The sequence below is a fragment of the Clarias gariepinus genome, chromosome 4 (genome assembly GCF_024256425.1).
Source record: "Clarias gariepinus isolate MV-2021 ecotype Netherlands chromosome 4, CGAR_prim_01v2, whole genome shotgun sequence".
Lineage (NCBI taxonomy): Eukaryota > Metazoa > Chordata > Actinopteri > Siluriformes > Clariidae > Clarias > Clarias gariepinus.
Window position 1 is genome coordinate 40,012,501 of NC_071103.1, and position 21,102 is coordinate 40,033,602.

At 38.9% G+C, this 21,102-nt stretch overlaps 1 protein-coding gene across 1 annotated transcript in view; it reads right to left on the reverse strand.

Moving 5' to 3' along the window:
• LOC128520747 (putative ferric-chelate reductase 1) overlaps positions 1-16,495 on the reverse strand; it is an 18,964-nt gene extending 2,469 nt beyond the window's left edge. The window contains 11 exon segments of the mRNA XM_053495118.1: positions 3,227-3,313; positions 3,493-3,608; positions 4,188-4,301; positions 8,643-8,787; positions 8,886-8,987; positions 9,307-9,588; positions 10,268-10,343; positions 10,894-10,991; positions 11,105-11,238; positions 13,049-13,229; positions 16,412-16,495. Of these exon segments, the coding sequence (XP_053351093.1) occupies positions 3,227-3,313; positions 3,493-3,608; positions 4,188-4,301; positions 8,643-8,787; positions 8,886-8,987; positions 9,307-9,588; positions 10,268-10,343; positions 10,894-10,991; positions 11,105-11,238; positions 13,049-13,229; positions 16,412-16,495 (1,419 nt within the window).
• Positions 16,496-21,102: the final 4,607 nt, after the last annotated feature.

The following is a 21,102-nucleotide window of genomic DNA, read 5'->3' on the forward strand; positions in this document are numbered from 1 at the left end:
CCCTCTTCTTTAAATTTTCTTTATTGTGTGTAATCATTGATTTGTGTATAAACTCCCTAACACTGTAAGGGTTAACCCCTAGAGGGCGCCTAATGCCCAATAACTATGTTTGTGTTTTGTTGTAGTTTCGTTTGATTTGGACTTCAGTTCCCATAAGGCACCTCGGCCAGGTGATGAGGGCACTCAAATGAACCGAGGGCAATCATTAGTTCGATTAGGTAGATTATAAATAGCCTGTTTTAGTTTGGTATGGCGTCTAGCATTAGTTATGGCTTTACAGAACATGAAAGCATGACTGATGTTTAGAAACTGTATCTGAACAAACCAAAAGACTTCTGAAACAACGTCATATGGACAAACGAGACCAAAGTGAAGGTGTTTGGCCTTAATGTCCAGGGCCTTGTTTGGGCAAAACCAAACGGCAGTTGAGCAAAAACCTCTCATACCGATTACTTCGAAGTATTTTTGCTAAAGGTGGATCTACAAGCTATTGAAACAGGAGGTACTTGGTATTGCCACATGATTTTTTGCCTTCATTTTTGTTAAAAATGCATAATGATGCAGTGAAAAATGTTATTTGTTGTTTATCTGAAGTTATATTTGCTTAATGATCAGGTGATTTTATTTATACAAAAATACATACCAGAAATAAAAGGGCATTAACTTCTACACATGACTGTATGTAGTGCACAGTGTGTTATATATAGTGTGTAATGTGTAGTGTGAGGTGTGTAGTGTATAGTGTGTAATGTGTAGTGTGAGGTGTGTAGTGTATAGTGTGTAATGTGTAGTGTGAGGTGTGTAATATATAGTGTGTAATGTGTAGTGTGTAATGTGTAGCGCGTAATGTGTAGTGTGTAATATACAGTGTGTAGTGTGTAATATACAGTGTGTAGTGTGTAATGAGTAGTGTATAATGTGTAGTGTGTCATGTGTAATATGTTGGTGTAGTGTGTAATGTGCAGTTTGTAATATACAGTGTGTAGGGTGTGTAGTGTAGTGTTTAGTGTGTAATGTGTAGTGTATAGTGTTTAATGTGTAGTGTATAGTGTGTAGTGTATAGTGTGTAATGTGTAGCGTGTAATGTATAGTGTGTAATGTATAGTGTGTAGTGTGTAATATACAGTGTGTAGTGTGTAATGTGTAGTGTATAGTGTGTAGTGTGTAATATACAGTGTGTAGTGTATAATGTGTAATATACAGTGTGTAGTGTGTAATATACAGTGTGTAGTGTATAATGTGTAATATACAGTGTGTAGTGTGTAATGTGTCGTGTATAGTGTGTAGTGTGTAGTGTATAATGTGTAATATACAGTGTGTAGTGTGTAATGTGTCGTGTATAGTGTGTAGTGTGTAGTGTATAATGTGTAATATACAGTGTGTAGTGTGTAATGTGTAGTGTATAGTGTGTAGTGTGTAATATACAGTGTGTAGTGTATAATGTGTAATATACAGTGTGTAGTGTGTAATGTGTCGTGTATAGTGTGTAGTGTGTAGTGTATAATGTGTAATATACAGTGTGTAGTGTGTAATGTGTCGTGTATAGTGTGTAGTGTGTAATATACAGTGTGTAGTGTGTAATGTGTCGTGTATAGTGTGTAATGTGTAGTGTGAGGTGTGTAGTGTATAGTGTGTAATGTGTAGTGTGAGGTGTGTAATATATAGTGTGTAGTGTGTAATATACAGTGTATAGTGTGTAATGAGTAGTGTATAATGTGTAGTGTGTCATGTGTAATATGTTGGTGTAGTGTGTAATGTGCAGTTTGTAATATACAGTGTGTAGGGTGTGTAGTGTAGTGTTTAGTGTGTAATGTGTAGTGTATAGTGTTTAATGTGTAGTGTATAGTGTGTAGTGTATAGTGTGTAATGTGTAGCGTGTAATGTATAGTGTGTAATGTATAGTGTGTAGTGTGTAATATACAGTGTGTAGTGTGTAATGTGTAGTGTATAGTGTGTAGTGTGTAATATACAGTGTGTAGTGTGTAATGTGTAGTGTATAGTGTGTAGTGTGTAATATACAGTGTGTAGTGTATAATGTGTAATATACAGTGTGTAGTGTGTAATATACAGTGTGTAGTGTATAATGTGTAATATACAGTGTGTAGTGTGTAATGTGTAGTGTATAGTGTGTAGTGTGTAATATACAGTGTGTAGTGTATAATGTGTAATATACAGTGTGTAGTGTGTAATGTGTCGTGTATAGTGTGTAGTGTGTAGTGTATAATGTGTAATATACAGTGTGTAGTGTGTAATGTGTCGTGTATAGTGTGTAGTGTGTAGTGTATAATGTGTAATATACAGTGTGTAGTGTGTAATGTGTAGTGTATAGTGTGTAGTGTGTAATATACAGTGTGTAGTGTATAATGTGTAATATACAGTGTGTAGTGTGTAATGTGTCGTGTATAGTGTGTAGTGTGTAATATACAGTGTGTAGTGTGTAATGTGTAGTGTATAGTGTGTAGTGTGTAATATACAGTGTGTAGTGTATAGTGTGTAATGTGTAGTGTATAATGTGTAATATACAGTGTGTAGTGTGTAATGTGTCGTGTATAGTGTGTAGTGTGTAATATACAGTGTGTAGTGTGTAATGTGTAGTGTATAGTGTGTAGTGTGTAATATACAGTGTGTAGTGTATAGTGTGTAATGTGTAGTGTATAATGTGTAATATACAGTGTGTAGTGTATAATGTGTAATATACAGTGTGTAGTGTGTAATGTGTCGTGTATAGTGTGTAGTGTGTAATATACAGTGTGTAGTGTATAGTGTGTAATGTGTAGTGTATAATGTGCAATATACAGTGTGTAGTGTGTAATATACAGTGTGTAGTGTGTAATGTGTAGTGTATAGTGTGTAATGTGTAATATACAGTGTGTAGTGTGTAATGTGTCGTGTATAGTGTGTAGTGTGTAATATACAGTGTGTAGTGTATAGTGTGTAATGTGTAGTGTATAATGTGTAATATACAGTGTGTAGTGTGTAATGTGTAATGTGTCGTGTATAGTGTGTAGTGTGTAATATACAGTGTGTAGTGTGTAATGTGATGTGTGTAATATACAGTGTGTAGTGTGTAATAATATAGTGTGTAGTGTGTAATATGTAGTGTGTAGTGTGTAATATGTAGTGTGTAGTGTGTAATATGTAGTGTGTAGTGTGTAATATGTAGTGTGTAGTGTGTAATATGTAGTGTGTAGTGTGTAATATGTAGTGTGTTATATATAGTGTTTACCCCACTCCAGTCTTTTGCGTATGAAAATATCAGGATAAAGGCGATGATGGTCGCAGCAACAGAGAGCAACATCAGCAACACATGAGCCTGAGGGACAACACACACACACACACACACACACACACACACACACATGTGTTGTACAGTACTCCCACACTGCTCTCCCACACTATTCAGAGCTGACTCTGTGTGCCGGCTCGTGGTGGCTCTGTGGGTGTGTATTACAGCTGTAAGTAACTTTATGTGAAATAAAGAGAGAAACTCACTAAAAACCAGAAGTCTTTCCCGCAGAGCCTCTTTCCCGCACCAACCCTCTTTAGGAAGCGAGCGATGAGCATTCCCATACTGCCCGTGGTCATCCACGCAATCAACATCAGACACCCTGCAATCCACACACACACACACACACACACACTATATCATCTCTCGCTTTTATTCACTCTATCCTTTTGATGTTCTTTGAGTTTGTCACAATCTGTTTTTATTTAATTTTTTCTTTGTTATTGTTTTTATTGTGATTTTTTTCTTTCTCTCTCTCTTTCTTTTAATCTTTTGTAAGTCATTCTATTTTTTTTATTTTTTACTTTTTTTTTTTTTTTCAAAAATCTATTTTTCTTACTGAAATTAGGTTTACCTTTCTTTATTTTAAAATATTAGGTCTATTTCATTTTGAGACTTTTCTTGTTTATTTTATTTATTATTTTTGTATTGTGATTTAAGATTTACAACACTAACAAAGAACTAACATAGGAACACTGTGCCTTAGTTATTAAGGTGAAATGTGTGTGTGTGTGTGTGTGTGTGTGTGTGTGTGTGTGTGTGTGTGTGTGTGTGTAGGTGTGTGTGTAGGTGTGTGTGTGTGTGTGTGTGTGTGTGTGTGTGTGTGTGTGTGTGTGTGTGTGTGTGTGTGTGCATCCGTGCCAATGGTTGCAGGTAAAAGAACCAAAGCCATGACCCTTACCGTGAGCTTTAACCATGGGTGCGAGCTCTGACTCACTCTCCACTATCTCCGCGTTCCTGATGTCCACTTTAGTGCTGCTGATTAAAGGTGTAGTGCTGTGCTTCTGGATCACACCTGTCAGAACACACACACACACACACACACTTCAATATTTAACTACACACACGTTTGCTTCTCAATAAACTATAATAATAATAATAATAATAAAAGAAAAGTAAGCAGTGGTATGCGGTTAGAATTTTACAAAATGTGTTCTCTCTATTACACACACACACACACACACACACACACACAAAATCCAGTCTTTATCAGTTTGATCTGTTATAAACAACCCTGTGATATCTAATCCCTGTCTGTTTTTAGTTAAACACACTTCTGCTTTCAGCACACACACACACACACACACACACACGTAAAGAATATGTACACATTACCAGATTACCTTTGCACGTCTTTAAAGTGTCTTTAACAAATTTATTTTCAGGGGTGTTTGTGTATTTAAACAACATTGTTCATATTATACAAGTATCTCCTAATTTTATGTAAATTTCCCAATAAAGAGACTTTTGTATCCTGATTGGCTTCATATTGTAAAACAGTCGAAGGCATCCTGTAACAGTCATGTTTAAATCTCTTATTTAAATGACACACTGATTTTAAATCTCTCTCTCTCTCTCTCTGTCTCTCTCTCTCTGTCTCTCTGTCTCTCTCTGTCTCTGTCAGTGATCCAGACCCCCCTTTGCCTGTCTGACTCGTCCTGGTGTCCCACTTCTGGTTGGAGATCTTGAGATGGACACCCTGTGTTGTCTTTTCACGATGCGTGTGGTGACTGGGGACGGTTCCACTTTACCAGCCTCTAATAACGAACTGGACTCCATATTAACTTCAACATATCTGTTTCTGTTATGTTATACTGAACTTCCAGTCTCCTAACACACAGTATGACTGCAGATCAATCCCTGCTATCCGTTATCACCCAGATGAGGATGGGTTCCCTGTCTGGTTCCTCTCAAGGTTTCTTCCTATTACCATCTCAGGGAGTTTTTCCATCAGCACTATCGCCCTCGGCTCGTTCATCAGGGACAAACTAATAATTCTGATTCACACACATTTCCTCACATTTCATACAAATTTCCATCATTTTCTTTTAAATCTGTAAAGCTGCTTTGACATGATGACTATTGTTAAAATCGCTATACAAATAAACCCTAACCCTAATACCCTATCTCACCCACTAATACCCCCATCTCACCTACTAATACCCCATCTCACCTACTAATACCCCCATCTCACCCACTAATACCCCATCTCACCTACTAATCCCCCTATCTCACCTACTAATACCCCCATCTCACTGACTAATACCCCTGTCTCACCTACTAATACCCCATCTCACCTACTAATATCCCATCTCACCTACTAATACCCCCATCCCACCTACTGATACCCCATCTCACCTACTTATACCCCATCTCACCTAATAATACCCCCATCTCACCTACTAATACCCCCATCTCACCTACTAATACCCCCATCTCACCCACTAATACCCCTGTCTCACCTACTAATACCCCATCTCACCTACTAATATCCCATCTCACCTACTAATACCCCCATCCCACCTACTGATACCCCTATCTCACCTACTTATACCCCATCTCACCTAATAATACCCCCATCTCACCTACTAATACCCCCATCTCACCTACTAATACCCCATCTCACCTACTAATACCCCTGTCTCACCTACTAATACCCCCATCCCACCTACTAATACCCCCATCTCACCCACTAATACCCCTATCTCACCCACTAATACCGCTATCTCACCCACTAATACCCCTATCTCACCTACTAATACCCCCATCTCACCTACTAATACCCCCATCTCACCTACTAATACCACTATTTTACCTACTAATACCCCTATCTCACCTACTAATACCCCTATCTTACCGACTTATACCCCATCTCACCTGGTAATACCCCTATCTCACCCACTAATACCCCATCTCACCTACTTATACCCCATCTCACCCACTAATACCCCTGTCTCACCTACTAATACCCCATCTCACCTACTAATATCCCATCTCACCTACTAATACCCCCATCCCACCTACTGATACCCCATCTCACCTACTAATACCCCTATCTCACCTACTAATACCCCATCTCACCTACTAATACCCCCATCTCACCTACTAATACCCCATCTCACCTACTAATACCCCCATCTCACCCACTAATACCCCCATCTCACCTACTAATACCCCATCTCACCTACTAATACCTCTATCTCACCTACTAATACCTCTATCTCACCTACTAATCCTCCCATCTCACCTACTAATACCCCTATCTCACCTACTAATACCCCCATCTCACCTACTAATACCCCTATCTCACCCACTAATACCCCATCTCACCTACTAATACCCCATCTCACCTACTGATACCCCTATCTCACCTACTGATACCCCTATCCCACCTACTTATACCCCATCTCACCTACTACATACATTTACATTTACATTTACATTTAGTCATTTGGCAGACGCTCTTATCCAGAGCGACTTACATTTTTTTTATCTTATTACACATCTGAGCAGTTGAGGGTTAAGGGCCTTGCTCAAGGGCCCAACAGTGGCAACTCGGTGGTTGTGGGATTTGAACCTGGGATCCTCCGAACCGTAGTCCAATGCCTTAACCACTGAGCTACCCCTAATACCCCTATCTCATCTACTAATACTTCCATCTCACCCACTAATACCCCATCTCACCTACTAATACCCCCATCTCACCTACTAATACCCCATCTCACCTACTAATACCCCTATCTCACCTACTGATACCCCTATCTCACCTACTAATACCCCATCTCACCTACTAATACCCCCATCTCACCTACTAATACCCCATCTCACCTACTAATACCCCCATCTCACCCACTAATACCCCCATCTCACCTACTAATACCCCATCTCACCTACTAATACCTCTATCTCACCTACTAATACCTCTATCTCACCTACTAATCCTCCCATCTCACCTACTAATACCCCTATCTCACCTACTAATACCCCCATCTCACCTACTAATACCCCCATCTCACCTACTAATACCCCATCTCACCTACTAATACCTCTATCTCACCTACTAATCCTCCCATCTCACCTACTAATACCCCTATCTCACCTACTAATACCCCATCTCACCTACTAATACCCCCATCTCACCTACTAATACCCCATCTCACCTACTAATACCCCCATCTCACCCACTAATACCCCCATCTCACCTACTAATACCCCATCTCACCTACTAATACCTCTATCTCACCTACTAATACCTCTATCTCACCTACTAATCCTCCCATCTCACCTACTAATACCCCTATCTCACCTACTAATACCCCCATCTCACCTACTAATACCCCTATCTCACCCACTAATACCCCATCTCACCTACTAATACCCCATCTCACCTACTGATACCCCTATCTCACCTACTGATACCCCTATCCCACCTACTTATACCCCATCTCACCTACTACATACATTTACATTTACATTTACATTTAGTCATTTGGCAGACGCTCTTATCCAGAGCGACTTACATTTTTTTTATCTTATTACACATCTGAGCAGTTGAGGGTTAAGGGCCTTGCTCAAGGGCCCAACAGTGGCAACTCGGTGGTTGTGGGATTTGAACCTGGGATCCTCCGAACCGTAGTCCAATGCCTTAACCACTGAGCTACCCCTAATACCCCTATCTCATCTACTAATACTTCCATCTCACCCACTAATACCCCATCTCACCTACTAATACCCCCATCTCACCTACTAATACCCCATCTCACCTACTAATACCCCTATCTCACCTACTGATACCCCTATCTCACCTACTAATACCCCCATCTCACCTACTAATATCCCATCTCACCTACTAATACCCCCATCCCACCTACTGATACCCCTATCTCACCTACTTATACCCCATCTCACCTAATAATACCCCCATCTCACCTACTAATACCCCCATCTCACCTACTAATACCCCTATCTCACCTACTGATACCCCTATCTCACCTACTAATACCCCCATCTCACCTACTAATATCCCATCTCACCTACTAATACCCCCATCTCACCTACTAATATCCCATCTCACCTACTAATACCCCCATCCAACCTACTGATACCCCTATCTCACCTACTTATACCCCATCTCACCTACTAATACCCCCATCTCACCTACTAATACCCCCATCTCACCTACTAATACCCCCATCTCACCTACTAATACCCCCATCTTACCTACTAATACCCCATCTCACCGGTTCATAATTTTTTTTTTAATAATCCACACATATATGGTGTTTTCTGCATTGCTCTTGGAAAGTGTGTGTGTGTGTGTGTGTGTGTGTGTATGTGTGTGTGTGTGTGTGGGTACCGTTGATGGTGGCGCCACTGGCGAGGAAGATGTAGTAGCTGTTAGATAGTGTGGAGCTCCTGGTGGTGCGAATGGCATTCGAAGATGTGAAGGAGCAGCTGATCACACCATTATTCTGTGATGTACTAAGCAGTGTCACATTCCCCTGTAACACACAAAACCACACACACTTACTTTCTATGTGTGTGTGTGTGTGTGTGTGTCTGTGTCTGTGAAAGTGAAAGTAAGAAAGAGAGAGTGTACCAGAGCAATGATGGTTGGCGCTGTAGTTCCTGTTGTGAATGCGTGCTGTAACTGGATCACACCATCTTTGTCCCTTCCACAAATGTAGACGTCATCATTTCCCTTTGGAACACACACACACACACACATGCACACATTTTGTCGGCATGGCAGAATTCAGTATTCAGTTAGGGTGTTAAATTATAATAACAGTGTAATATTCATCTGAATTTTATTTATACATTTTTTTCCCTTTAGTACATATGAAGCAACTGTTACAGTCCTGGATGGTTCTGTGTCATTTACATCTGTCTCTACACTGTCTCTGTTAAATAATTTTTTTACATTACTGTTTTATTTATAAGAAAGTACTTTATTACTACAGCATGTCTGAAATGTAACATAATGTTAATAAGCTCAGAGAGATAAATCCAATCCATACCATTTCTAAGTCGTCTGAGAAGCCGACAGAGACGTAGCCGTCCACACGGCCAGAGAGCTCGAACATGAACCCTGACCCTGAGGACAAGGGCGTGGCAGCCATGAAGAAGCAATTGGAGTCTGTGGAAGGGTCGCAGTCATACGGCTGGCTAACACACGTCTTACTGATCCCACAGCCTGAGTTGGAGATGCTGGAGGAGGTAAAGGAGTTGAAGGAGGTGTTGGAGGTGACGGAGGTGTTGGAGGTGATGAAGGTGGAGGATGGGGTAGAGGTGGCACCAGTCTTAAGAACAACAATCCAAAAGCATTATAATGACAACAAACATTCATGTCTGTTTCTGCATGTACAGTATCTCTGACTTTTTTTTTTGTCCGTATTGCTGTCTGTATATCTGTCTATTTTTCATCTGATTTCTCACCATCTTTTTTTGTCTGTCTGTCATTTTCATCTATAATTGTCTTTCTGCATTTCTGTCTATGTGTAGTCCTGTAATACAGTAATGCTATGTATTCCAGTTCTCCCTGTGCACAAAACAGAAGATGTCACTAATTAGTTCTAGACTATTTTGCTAAACAGTTAATCAGAATCAGCTGGTTAAGTAAGTGGATGAAAACCAAAGAATTTGTGAATGAACTATACATGAAACCCAGCATGCGATGAAGCAAGACAATATTGAGCAAGTGACCAAAGAGTACGGCAGAGATTTTTATGATGCCCAGCTGGATCCAGCAGGTTTTAAAGAATAAAAGGCTTCTTGCTAAATACTGATTGTTGTAGAGCAAATTCATTGCATAAAATAACAAATTATTTGCCTTACCTTCATTTTCATTGTTTAAAAATTTGGAAAATGTCATAAAAACATTAAATTTCTCTATTGTCGCAATACATTTGGCCACCACTGTAAGTGCTTCTATTTGTGCTTTAGGGTCAGGACTTTTTAGGGTTAGTCATAGAATCTCACCGATGTGCCGCTGTAGGTGATCTGTGAGCTCTTCACTCCCACCCAAAAGGTGAGCGTATCACGGACAAAAGTGGCTCTGTGAATGAAACCATTTTCAGAGAATTACAAAAACGCCAGGTTTAAAAGCTTGAAGGTTTTGTAATTTACTATCTGTTAAGGATATCTTAAACACAGCGCAGTTCGATGCTAGATTGGTCAGACAATGCTTGATTTTCATTAGCAGTTCTGACAGAAGTGAATTCTGAAACACTAGAAACAAAGTTTCTACAGATATTTTCTGTGTATTTATTAGATTTTATTGGATTTTTTTTTAGGGTTAAAGATGTAACTTTACATTGTCGTCTTCAGAAAGTCTTTAAGAATTTTTTTTTGTTTGTAAAATTAACATCTGTGCTTTATTTTTTCATCTTATTAATGTAAAAGAAAAGTAGAACGCCTGGTGAAGGAATGACAGCTTATACCTGCTATAACATACTGTAAGTAACAACAGTTAGTATCTTTATTAGACTTTCCACAATATTAAATATAAATGTATCATGTGTAATGTAAATGCCATGCTTAAGTGAAATCTAAAAGAATATCTGGTTTAGACATGAGAATGTACAAAGTGCATGGAGGATTCTTACCTGAATTCGATGTTGCCGAGGTTGCCAGTTGTTGGTGCTTTCCATTTACTTTGGATTTGTGTTTTTAATGCAGATGATTTTTGGGAAACTGCAGAGTTCTGAAGGCCAACCCAAAAAATGAATTCCCTTTTATCTTCCTTTCATTACAGCTTATTTGTCTGATTAACTAAAAGTGCAGATTGTGTGAAATAATCTATGGAAGGAAACTTACAGGCACTCCAAAGCAGGTCAGGAGCTGGGAGTCAGAGCCCACCAGACTGAAGGAACCAATAGCGGTGTTCCCTCCCACCTGCCTCGCTTCCAGGATAAACCCTCTAAAACTCCCGGAGGTCGCACTCAGAGTCACTGTAAAGGCAGTCATAATGGTTACTGTAGGTTGCTAGTTTAATTGCAAGCTAATTAAGTCAGAATTCTTCTAAAGCATCACTTAATTAAACCTCTTTTATTGTTTTTGAATATCAAATGCGTGTGAGAAGTTGTGCCACATCCTCCTACCTTATTGGTTTGGAATGACACCAAACACCTTTACCAGTGATCGACTGAAGGATTTATGTATTTTTTACTTGCTAGCTGTATTAGTCTCATAGCTGCAATTCTTTGTTTTAGCCAACTGAGTAAAGTCTGATTAAAGTCAGGAGCTCTTACATTGTGGGTTCTTTTGTTTTCTTGATTCTAGTTTTATATGTTTTCTTGTTGGTCTTTGTATTCTTTAGAAAAAATAGCACTCCTCTTTTGTAACAGGAGCTTAGGTACGGGTCTTGGCACTGTCCTACGGTATATCCTTATTCTCTTGCCTTCTTCAAATGAAGCATGTCGTAGTCTGCCAATGGCCCAATTGTTCATTACATTCTTTGGAATACATCAACACTGATGCTGCTGCTTAAATGATTAGCCTATTTATTAATAATTAATCAGAAGCTTTTTATTCAACTTTCCTGTGTATACGAGTAATAAACTCCCCACGCTGAGCTTAAGGTTTGGAGCCAGTTTGCATTGTCTATTTATTAGAGCGATAGGATTACTGAACTTCACGCAGTATCAGATAGTATACAGCAGATGACATTTGACCCAAACAAGTACAGTCTTAACTAGAAAGTATGAGATAGGACAAATATACATAAAATAGCAAGAGTCAAAAAACATCAATTAAACAAGATAAACGAGATTCATATTCAGACTGTAAGAAACAGCTGAACTCTTCTCTGGTTTTGTTTTTAGAAATACTTAATTTATCTGTATAAAATATTATTAGATGCCTAGTGTGGTTAACTGTGACATTTTAGCCCGCTTACTCTGATCAAATAGTAGATGAAGCCAGGATGTTCTTAGACTTTCATGCACTCCGTTTTGTGTTCAAAATAATCTGGGAATTTTTTTTTTATTTGAATTTTCACTGTTCTTCAGGATGAGTTATAAATTGCATTTTCTTATATGTGTACTTTGATAAACATTTAAGAGTGATTCTAACGTATGAAAATTAATTCCATGAATTTATGAAAGACTAGTTTGTGCTCCAAAAAATAAGTAAAAATTTGTAGGGATTTAAAATTTACACAAATATAAGGAGAATGTTGAATCAAACTCAACTGTAATGAAGGTCTCAGATGCCAGAGGTTTTAAGGTGTGTATTACAGGAATGGGTGTGGTGTGTCCTATTGCTTGTAAACTCTGATGTGTAGTAAAACTTCTGTTGCTTGTGCATGTGGTCATCCACTTTTTTTAATGAGAAATATTAATAACGCTATGCTTTACATCTCATACACGGGCCAGCCTTTGATTTTCCCATGCGTTTATGTGAGTCTTGGCTGCATTATTAGGTAGGTGGTCATAAAACTATAGCTGTGTATATGTGTATATATCAGTGTATATCTTACTTGCAGAGCTTTAAACTAGCCTTGCTGTCCTGGATAAATGTACTACATAAACTCACCAAAGGCACCAAAGAGCTTTGCTACAGTACTTCCTTACAAGCCTTATTCTTTGTCAAATACATCTCCATGCACATAAAAGAACCATTAGACCACATGTGCTGTAGGATTGGTCCAAGGAGTCACGAAAGACATGGATTCATTTATCAAGAAAATTTTCTTCTGATGTAATTCTTGATTGTGTGACCACAGGGTAAGCCAAGTGACTCTAAAGCATCATGTCTTACCTGTGATGGTGTCTCCTTGTTTATAGCTGCTGGTGTCGGCTGTAACAGTGTACGGAGGCGCACTAGTCTGAGCTGAGCTTCCATGAGAAGGAGTCAAGTTATCACAACTGGATGAAACTTGTCCATTGGGGTAACATTCACACACCCACACACACCCCAGGAGCAGAAGAATCAATCTCATCTACACAGATAGGTAGAGATAAGAGATCAGGATTTAACTGCAGCAACATGATGATTGACATAGGAATGGGAATACCTAAACTCCTTAGGTATTCCCAATATTAAAAAGTTTGACACTGCATTAGTTCCCAGCGAAACCTTGCATTGATTTTAAAATACTACTACTGATGTATAAAGCACTAAAGGGTCTCACGACGCAGTATCTGAGTGAACTGCTAGTGTCGTAAAATTCTCCACGCCTACTTCGATCAAAGGATGCAGGCTGCTTGTCAGTACCGCGTATTATGAAAACTACAGCTGGGGGTCAAGATTTTTCTTACAAAGCCCCAAAGTTATGGCATAGCCTTCCAACTGATGTTCAGGACTCAGACACAGTCTCAGTGTTTAGGTCTAGGCCAAAAACCGATTTATTTAGCCAAGCATTTTTGTGAATAGATTTACTTAAAGACGTACAGTAGAGTATTATGGTGAACTGGTATGTTTAGATGCTGTCTTCCTCACTCTCAGTGGTCACCCAGGTTTGTTGATGGTGGAGTGACTGGTTGCTTTAGCTCTCAGGGAGCCCTCAAGTTATGCTGTCATAGTTTGTCCTGCTGGAGTTCCTGCTAGCACTCTACACTAAATATATATATTTACTTTATGTTATTTAACTGTGGCCTACAGTATAATGTGATGGACTGTAACAGTTATCTGTCTTCTCTTCTTTCTTATCCTCTTCCTGTCTCTCTCTGTTGACCTACACACGTCTCTCCTGAGCTGCCAGTGATCCAGACCCCCTCTGCACTCTGGACCTGTCTGACTCGTCCTGGTGCCCCGCTTCTGATTCAAAATCTTGTCACATGGATGCTCCGTGTGCTTGCTCTGCCGTCCAGCTTCGACGACCCAGTACCCGCTCCGCCGCCTGGCTTCAACCCAGTGCTCACCCAGGACCTCATTTCTGTCACACCTCATAAATGGGGAGGAACCTCTCTTGTCCTGCTTGCCCTGCCACCCTGCACTATTGCAGATTCTACAGTCTCTGTGTTCGGACACCAGACACAGGACCAGGACCGCCTTTTAGGGGGGTGTTTGGTTATGACAAGGGTAACCCCTATAGGGTTGATTTTGTTAAACTGTTTACGCTTGTAAATTGTAATTAAAAGCTTGTAAAGCCAAAAGTAAAACATTAAAAGGGGACATAGCTTGCACAGTTGTTCTAGAGGGTGGAGAGACATTCTCGAGACATTAAAGGTCAATGCATTGTGTTGTAGGTCTGGATATACAGTACTGACTGTGCATGAACACATTTAGCCTACACTGAACAGTGCAGCAGTCTACAGCAAAGTGCTGGTGCTGAGGATTGTATGGTTAAAGACTCTAGAATTTTTTTTGCATTTCGCAGCAGGTTATTAGAATAAAGTGATTTGTGTATTAAAGTGCAGTCAAATGTGACTCTAAGGTAGAATCCATTAGGAATTAGATTTCTTTCTTTCTTTTTTCTTCAGCCCGTGGAAATAAATGTACAGTAAATGTTATTTTTATTGAATTTTTGCACTTTTTTTTCCTTTAAGGAAACCAATTCCTTTCACCAATCATCACAGAACAACTGTTTGTGTCAAAACAGTCCAAAGACATCCTCATAAGTATAAAGTGAGGCTGTTTTCAGTTCACACACATATCTGTAAGGAGATCATATCGATTTCTATCTGTCAAGCCGCTGTACCGCAGTAATGTTTAGTCAAGAATACTTTGTGGTTTGAATGTTTTGGACAGAGATAATAAGCAAAATCCACATCTTCTTATGGCAAACAAATTAGCTCTTATATACAGTAGTTGCATAAAATCATTGGGAAATATTCTTAACCATAGAATGAAGCAGAATAGAATTTTTTTTTTTTTAATCGCCTGCATAGATCATCAAATACTTTAGTTAAAATTACACATCTGAAATGGTAAAATGATAAAATAGTAAATGAATTAGTAAAAATGTTAATGAATAGATGTATAAAAAATTTAAACTTAAATTTAACTTGCTTAAAGTAAAACAAAAAAAAAGTATCTAAAATGACCCAAAAGTGCCTAAATGTACATGTAGCTTGTAAGTAAATAAATAAATTATTATAACGTAACCTACAGTTGTTTGTGGTTCATAAACAATAACAACTTTTGTTGTTATAAAAAAATAATAATATAGAAATATAAATAATATTTTATTTATAATAATAATAATAATAATAATAATAAGTGGCAAACAGCCATGTTTTTATGACATTTCTATATCTCTTCCTCATGGTATCGCCAGAGAGGTGATGGACCAGACTAACCATCAGCCACAGCATGTCACTAATTCCTCACACCTGTGCCTCAGTTCACCATGGTTAGTTAGGTCACTCCTAATTAAGTTCAAGCTTTGTAGTATCTGGTTGTCAAGCTGCTGTTGTGCTTGTATTGGTTTTGATGTGAAGGGTTTCGGCCCACGCCCATTTTTTATATTTTTCTTTCTTGTTTTCTCAGATATGTTTGTGTTTTGTTTGCACTTTATGTAATTAATAATTCATTATTAATATAAATAACATTAATTCACCTTCCCTAATAAAGTGTGAAATTAATGTTTGTTTGTTTATTTATTTATTCATAGTTTTTACTGATTTGCTTGCAGCTCACACGTCATGTGCTTGTGTCCCATCACAAACCATCACCTGTGATTGCATCAGGGCATCAGTGTACTGTGACTGATCTTTTGTTGTTGCTAAACATCTTTACTCTGGTAGTGCTGATGTTAAACCATAAACAGATTCTAAACATTTATAAAACATATTAGAACAAATATATAGAAATTCCCTCAATTTTATTTGAGCAGCATAAAAATACATGATGGTAACATTTTTGTGAAATTATGAGTGGAAAAAGTAAAGAATAAAACCACAGTAAGGAAACAATACACTCATTTGATACTGAGTTGTTAACTAGTGTTAGTGGTGGCAGATAAGAATAAGGAAACTTTTAAAAGAAGAAGAAGAAAAACCAAGAGAACCAATAAAGCATGGAGAATTACACAATGCCAGAGAAACATCTAACTGGTCAAAACACTAGCCAACAAATCTGTGGAACATACCAAGCACTAGAAGCATTTTAAAAGCACATTGATATGTATCCTCTAAAAACAATCCTTTTTTTTCTTGGTGTGTGTAACAGCAGACTTACCTTGGCTACTAGACAAGTGAAGCTTTAAGGAGAAGTGTATTAGGTTACATCTGCCAGATACTGAGCTTCAAACTGATTACACATTCCTCTGGGAGCCTTCTGCAGTGGGCGGAGCCTCACCTGGCCAGGTGATACACATGGGGATTTGTTCAGTACACATTGTAAAAACATTGCAAGTTTAAAAAAAAAAAAAAAGGATATGTTTTAAGGGTAATTATATTAGTATAATAATTATCTTTTGTTTTCTAACCCTTTTGACTTAAAAGTCTTAAGCAGGTGCATTATGGTGAGAGATGATATAATGTAAGGCACAGTTTGTATTGTAACCACATGTGTGCTGTATAATTGTTATACTAACTTGTGATTGCGCAACTGTCTCCACTCATGCGTCACTGTTGGGATTACCTTTTTTTCTAGGCAGGAGTACAAAAATTAAACTATCTGAGGCTTCTCAAATTCCACTGTAAAGGGTATGACGAGAAGTAACCCATGGAAATCAGTCATTGTATTTCAGCTCCATTTTTTTACACGTGTCTTCTTATTATTAAACACAGGATCTGAGCCAAGAACATTTATTTCTCTGGACGTTCTTCAAAAATGTTTGGCAAAGCATTTGGTCTCGGTCGATACAACTACTATGAACAGGTGTAACTTGCTAACAATAAGTAGGATTTTACCCCAAAAGACCAGAGATCTGCACATATGCATGTTCCTCTGATTTTCGCTGTAAAACTGAAAAGTTGTTTTTCTCACAACTTTTAAATACTTGTTTTTTGTTGGTCCTATACAATGTTAAATGGCTTAGAGTATCAGAATTGTCGATGAACAAACCCATCTGGACTCTACAGTTGACCGCTCAGCTTAACCTTAAAAAACAACTGAGCCCAAGAATCAAGGGATCAATCAACATTCACAGGATGTTGGGTGTTTTTTTGCATAATAGACAGAGTGTGTGTGTTTCCTGTCCATTTTGCAAAAAACACTCTAAATCCCCACACTCAACACTTTAAAGACTAAGTCCAACACAAAAAGCCTGCCAGAACATTGCCCAATAATAACTTACCACCACAACCAAAGATCACCAAACACAACACACAAAGGTCACATGGGTTCAATATAGTATAATAGATATACGTATGTGGCATCCTTGTATAATGTTTGCTTATTCTCATTCTCTTTAACTTATGTAACAACCACAGGCTCATTATGAGACTTTATAAAAATGGGTTTTCATTTCAACTGCATGCTCATGACATGTCTGCACTTTATCTTTACCAGCCTGACTTTCTGGTATTGTTGCCGGGATGGGAGTTTCTTTGCTTCCTTTGATTATCTCTCTTTTGTGTATGCTATTGAAACTAGCTACTTGTGACTTGTGTAGGGTCTTCAAAGCACTAGCTACGCTTTACTTTAGAGCTATTGTGCCAAAAGCATGGTTGTTAGGTTCGCTCGTTGTTAGGTTTCACCCTTGTAGTGAATTGTACTGTAATATTTTATGTGGAAAACAAATACAGATAAAACTTGGGATGTAGATTTTTTATTTTGCTAGTTTTATTTATTTTAATGTTTCTGATCAATATCTGATCTAAAAGCTAAAAATAAAAGCTTATTTATAAGAAATAAATATGAATTAAAAATACAATAAAAAATAAAATGTATCCAGGTGAAAATAAAGTAAAAATATTTCTGAAAAATATAGAAATTATGAAAACTTTTGTGTAAATAAAGAAAAATGACTGGGGGGGGGGGGGGGGTGCAAATATGCACAAAGTGACTTATTATTAAAGTAACTTGTGTACATGATCCAAGAATGAAACATAAATATAAAGTGTGTATAAATTTGTCCATGAGCGTCCAAGATGAGTGTGAGAGCCAATGTCATGATTGTGGGTGCTTTAGAAAATGGTATTGGTCCTATAATAATAATAATAATAGATTTTATTTGTAGGTGCCTTTCATGACACTCAATGACATCTTACACACCATAAAAAAATTTAAAAAAAATAAAGAAATAAATATATAAAAAACCAAGAACAATAGTAAAGGACAATATACAAGCAATGCAGTGTTAAAAGTATGTCTGCCTGAAGAGATGTGTTTTTAAATGGGATTTGAAAACAGAAATAGATTTACTATTCCGGATATCAAGAGGTAGTAGATTCCACAGGTAAGGGGCAGCGTAGCTAAAAGCTCGAGATGCCAAACGCATACGAGGAAGAAATGTGGTGTTGTGGTTAAGAAACCTTATTGCCTGCGGGAAGAAGCTCCTCCTCAGTCTCTCTGTGTTGGCCTTCAGGGAGCAGAAATGCTTTCCAGACCGCAACAGAGGGTCAGTCCATTAGTGGGGTGGCTGAGGTCCTTCACGATTTTCCTGGCCTTGGTCCAGCACCGCTTGCTGTAGATTGAGTGCAGGTCAGGGAGCTCAATGCGGATAATGCGCTCAGCTTATCTGTAGAGCTCGTCTGTCCTGCATGGTGCTGTTTCCGAACCAAGTCATAATGTCTTCCATCAGGATGCTCTCTATGGTGCAGGAGTAGAAATTCATGAGCACCCTGGAGGGCAGTCTAAAGTCTCTCAAGTGTCTAAGGTGGTAGAGACGCTGTCGGGCCTTTTTCACCATGGTGTTGATGTGGCAGGACCATGACAGGTCCGGCGTGATGTGAACACCGAGGTATCTGAAGCTGTCCACTCTCTCTTCACTGGGCTCCTGTTGATGACGGGGATCTGGTAGTTTCTCTCCTGCTTTGTACTGAAGTCCACTATCAGCTCCTTTGTCTTCCTGACGTTCAGGAGGAGATTGTTTGTCTGGCACCATTTCTCCAGATTTCCAATCTCCTCTAGGTAGGCCGTCTCATTGTTGTTCGTGATCAGGCCCGCCACTGTGGCGTCGTCAGCAAACTTGATGGTGGTGGAGTTGGTAGTGGACATGCAGTTGTACGTGTACGTTTTGTACAGAGTACAAAAGGGGGCTTAGAACACAACCCTGGGGGGCTCCAGTGCTGAGAGTGAGGGAGGTGAGACATGTCCAGCCATCCTTACTGCCTGTGGTCTATCAGTTAGGAAATTGAAGATCCACTGACACGTACAGTAGATGAGCTGAGTCCCAAGTGCTCCAGCTTGGTGGTGAGTGTGGAGGAAATTATGGTATTAAATGCTGAGCTGTAGTTAATGAAGAGCATTTTAACATTTTTCCCCTTCTGAGTGTACAGGTGAGTGGGTGATGTGTGGAGGAGATGAGAGATGGCATCATCTGTAGAGCGGTTCGGGTGGTATGCAAACTGTAAGGGGTCTAGTGTGTCCGGTAGTGAGGAGATGATGAAGTCTCTGATCAGCCGTTCAAAGCACTTTATCACTACTGAGGTGAGGGCTACAGGGCGATAATCGTTGAGGGAAGCAGGATGGGGTTTCTTCGGAACAGGAACAATGATGGCCTCTTTGAAACATGTGGGGGTCACCGACTGAGATAAGGAGAGGTTGAATATCTCTATAAACACAGGTGCTAGCTGGTAGGCGCAGGCTCAACCTGAGATGCCGTCTGGTCCTGCTGCTTTCCTAGTGTTAACTCTTCTGAAGGCTTTTCTTACGTCATGCTCGGAGATAATGAACATGTTTCCAGTAGTGACAGTGTCTTACTGTCTGCAGCTGTTAGCACCGCTATCATTAGCATCGCTAGCGTATTTAGCTGCAGCCTTGAATCAAGCATAGAATGTGTTCAACTTGTTTGCCAGAGTCACGTCTGTGTTCGTCATACCGGATGTTGGTGCTTTGTAGTCTCTTATTGTTCTTAGTCCCTACCACATGCTTCTAGAGTCACTCTGTAGGAACTGTGACTCTAGTTTTCTCCTGTAGTGTTGCTTCGCCTTTTTCATCGCTTTCCGCTAAGGTCCTGTATACAGAATACTGACTATGCCACCCAGTGAGTTCCACTGGTTAGGATAAGATACATACACAAGCTGTCCATGTACTGTAGCTCACCGAGCCTGCCACAGTCATGCCACACAATCAACAAATCCCACACATAAATGCCACCCAGCTCAATGCAGATATAGTCATTCATAAGTCAGAGCACAAGAAATATATCCTATGACATTAAATGTTTACATACATCATAAATTAACACAAATCCTAATACTACATTACTGTACAAAATTATTGTCACATTTTATTATGTTAATCAAAATGATCTCACAGATTCATTTTTGTTTAGCATATATACACTCTGTCCTACTCATTACACTGGGACATTTTCACATAGAGAGATATACAGTAGTTCACATATAAACAAAAGATTCGCAAAATGGTATTGATCAGACAGCTTTAGTCAGATTTTGTAAGCGACCTACAAAATATTATGATCTATAGTGTCAAATGCAGCACTAAGATCAAGTAAGGCAAGTATTGTGTATTGGGATTTTTTTAAGAAGAGGCTTAATAACTGCCAACTTGAGAGATTTAGTGACTTAAACATAGTGATGAATTAATAATGTTTAGAATTGGCTCTCCAGCTGTATGTATCACTTCTTTTAGAAATCCTCTTGGGATGGGATCTAACAAACACATTTTGATTTAGCAGGGTGATAAGTTTTTAAAGCTCTTCCTGTCCTATACATGTAAAGCATTGATGCTTTAGGCTTTGGAAAGGAGTATTAGGTATTTTAACTGGATTGAAGTCTGGACTTTGACTAGGAAAT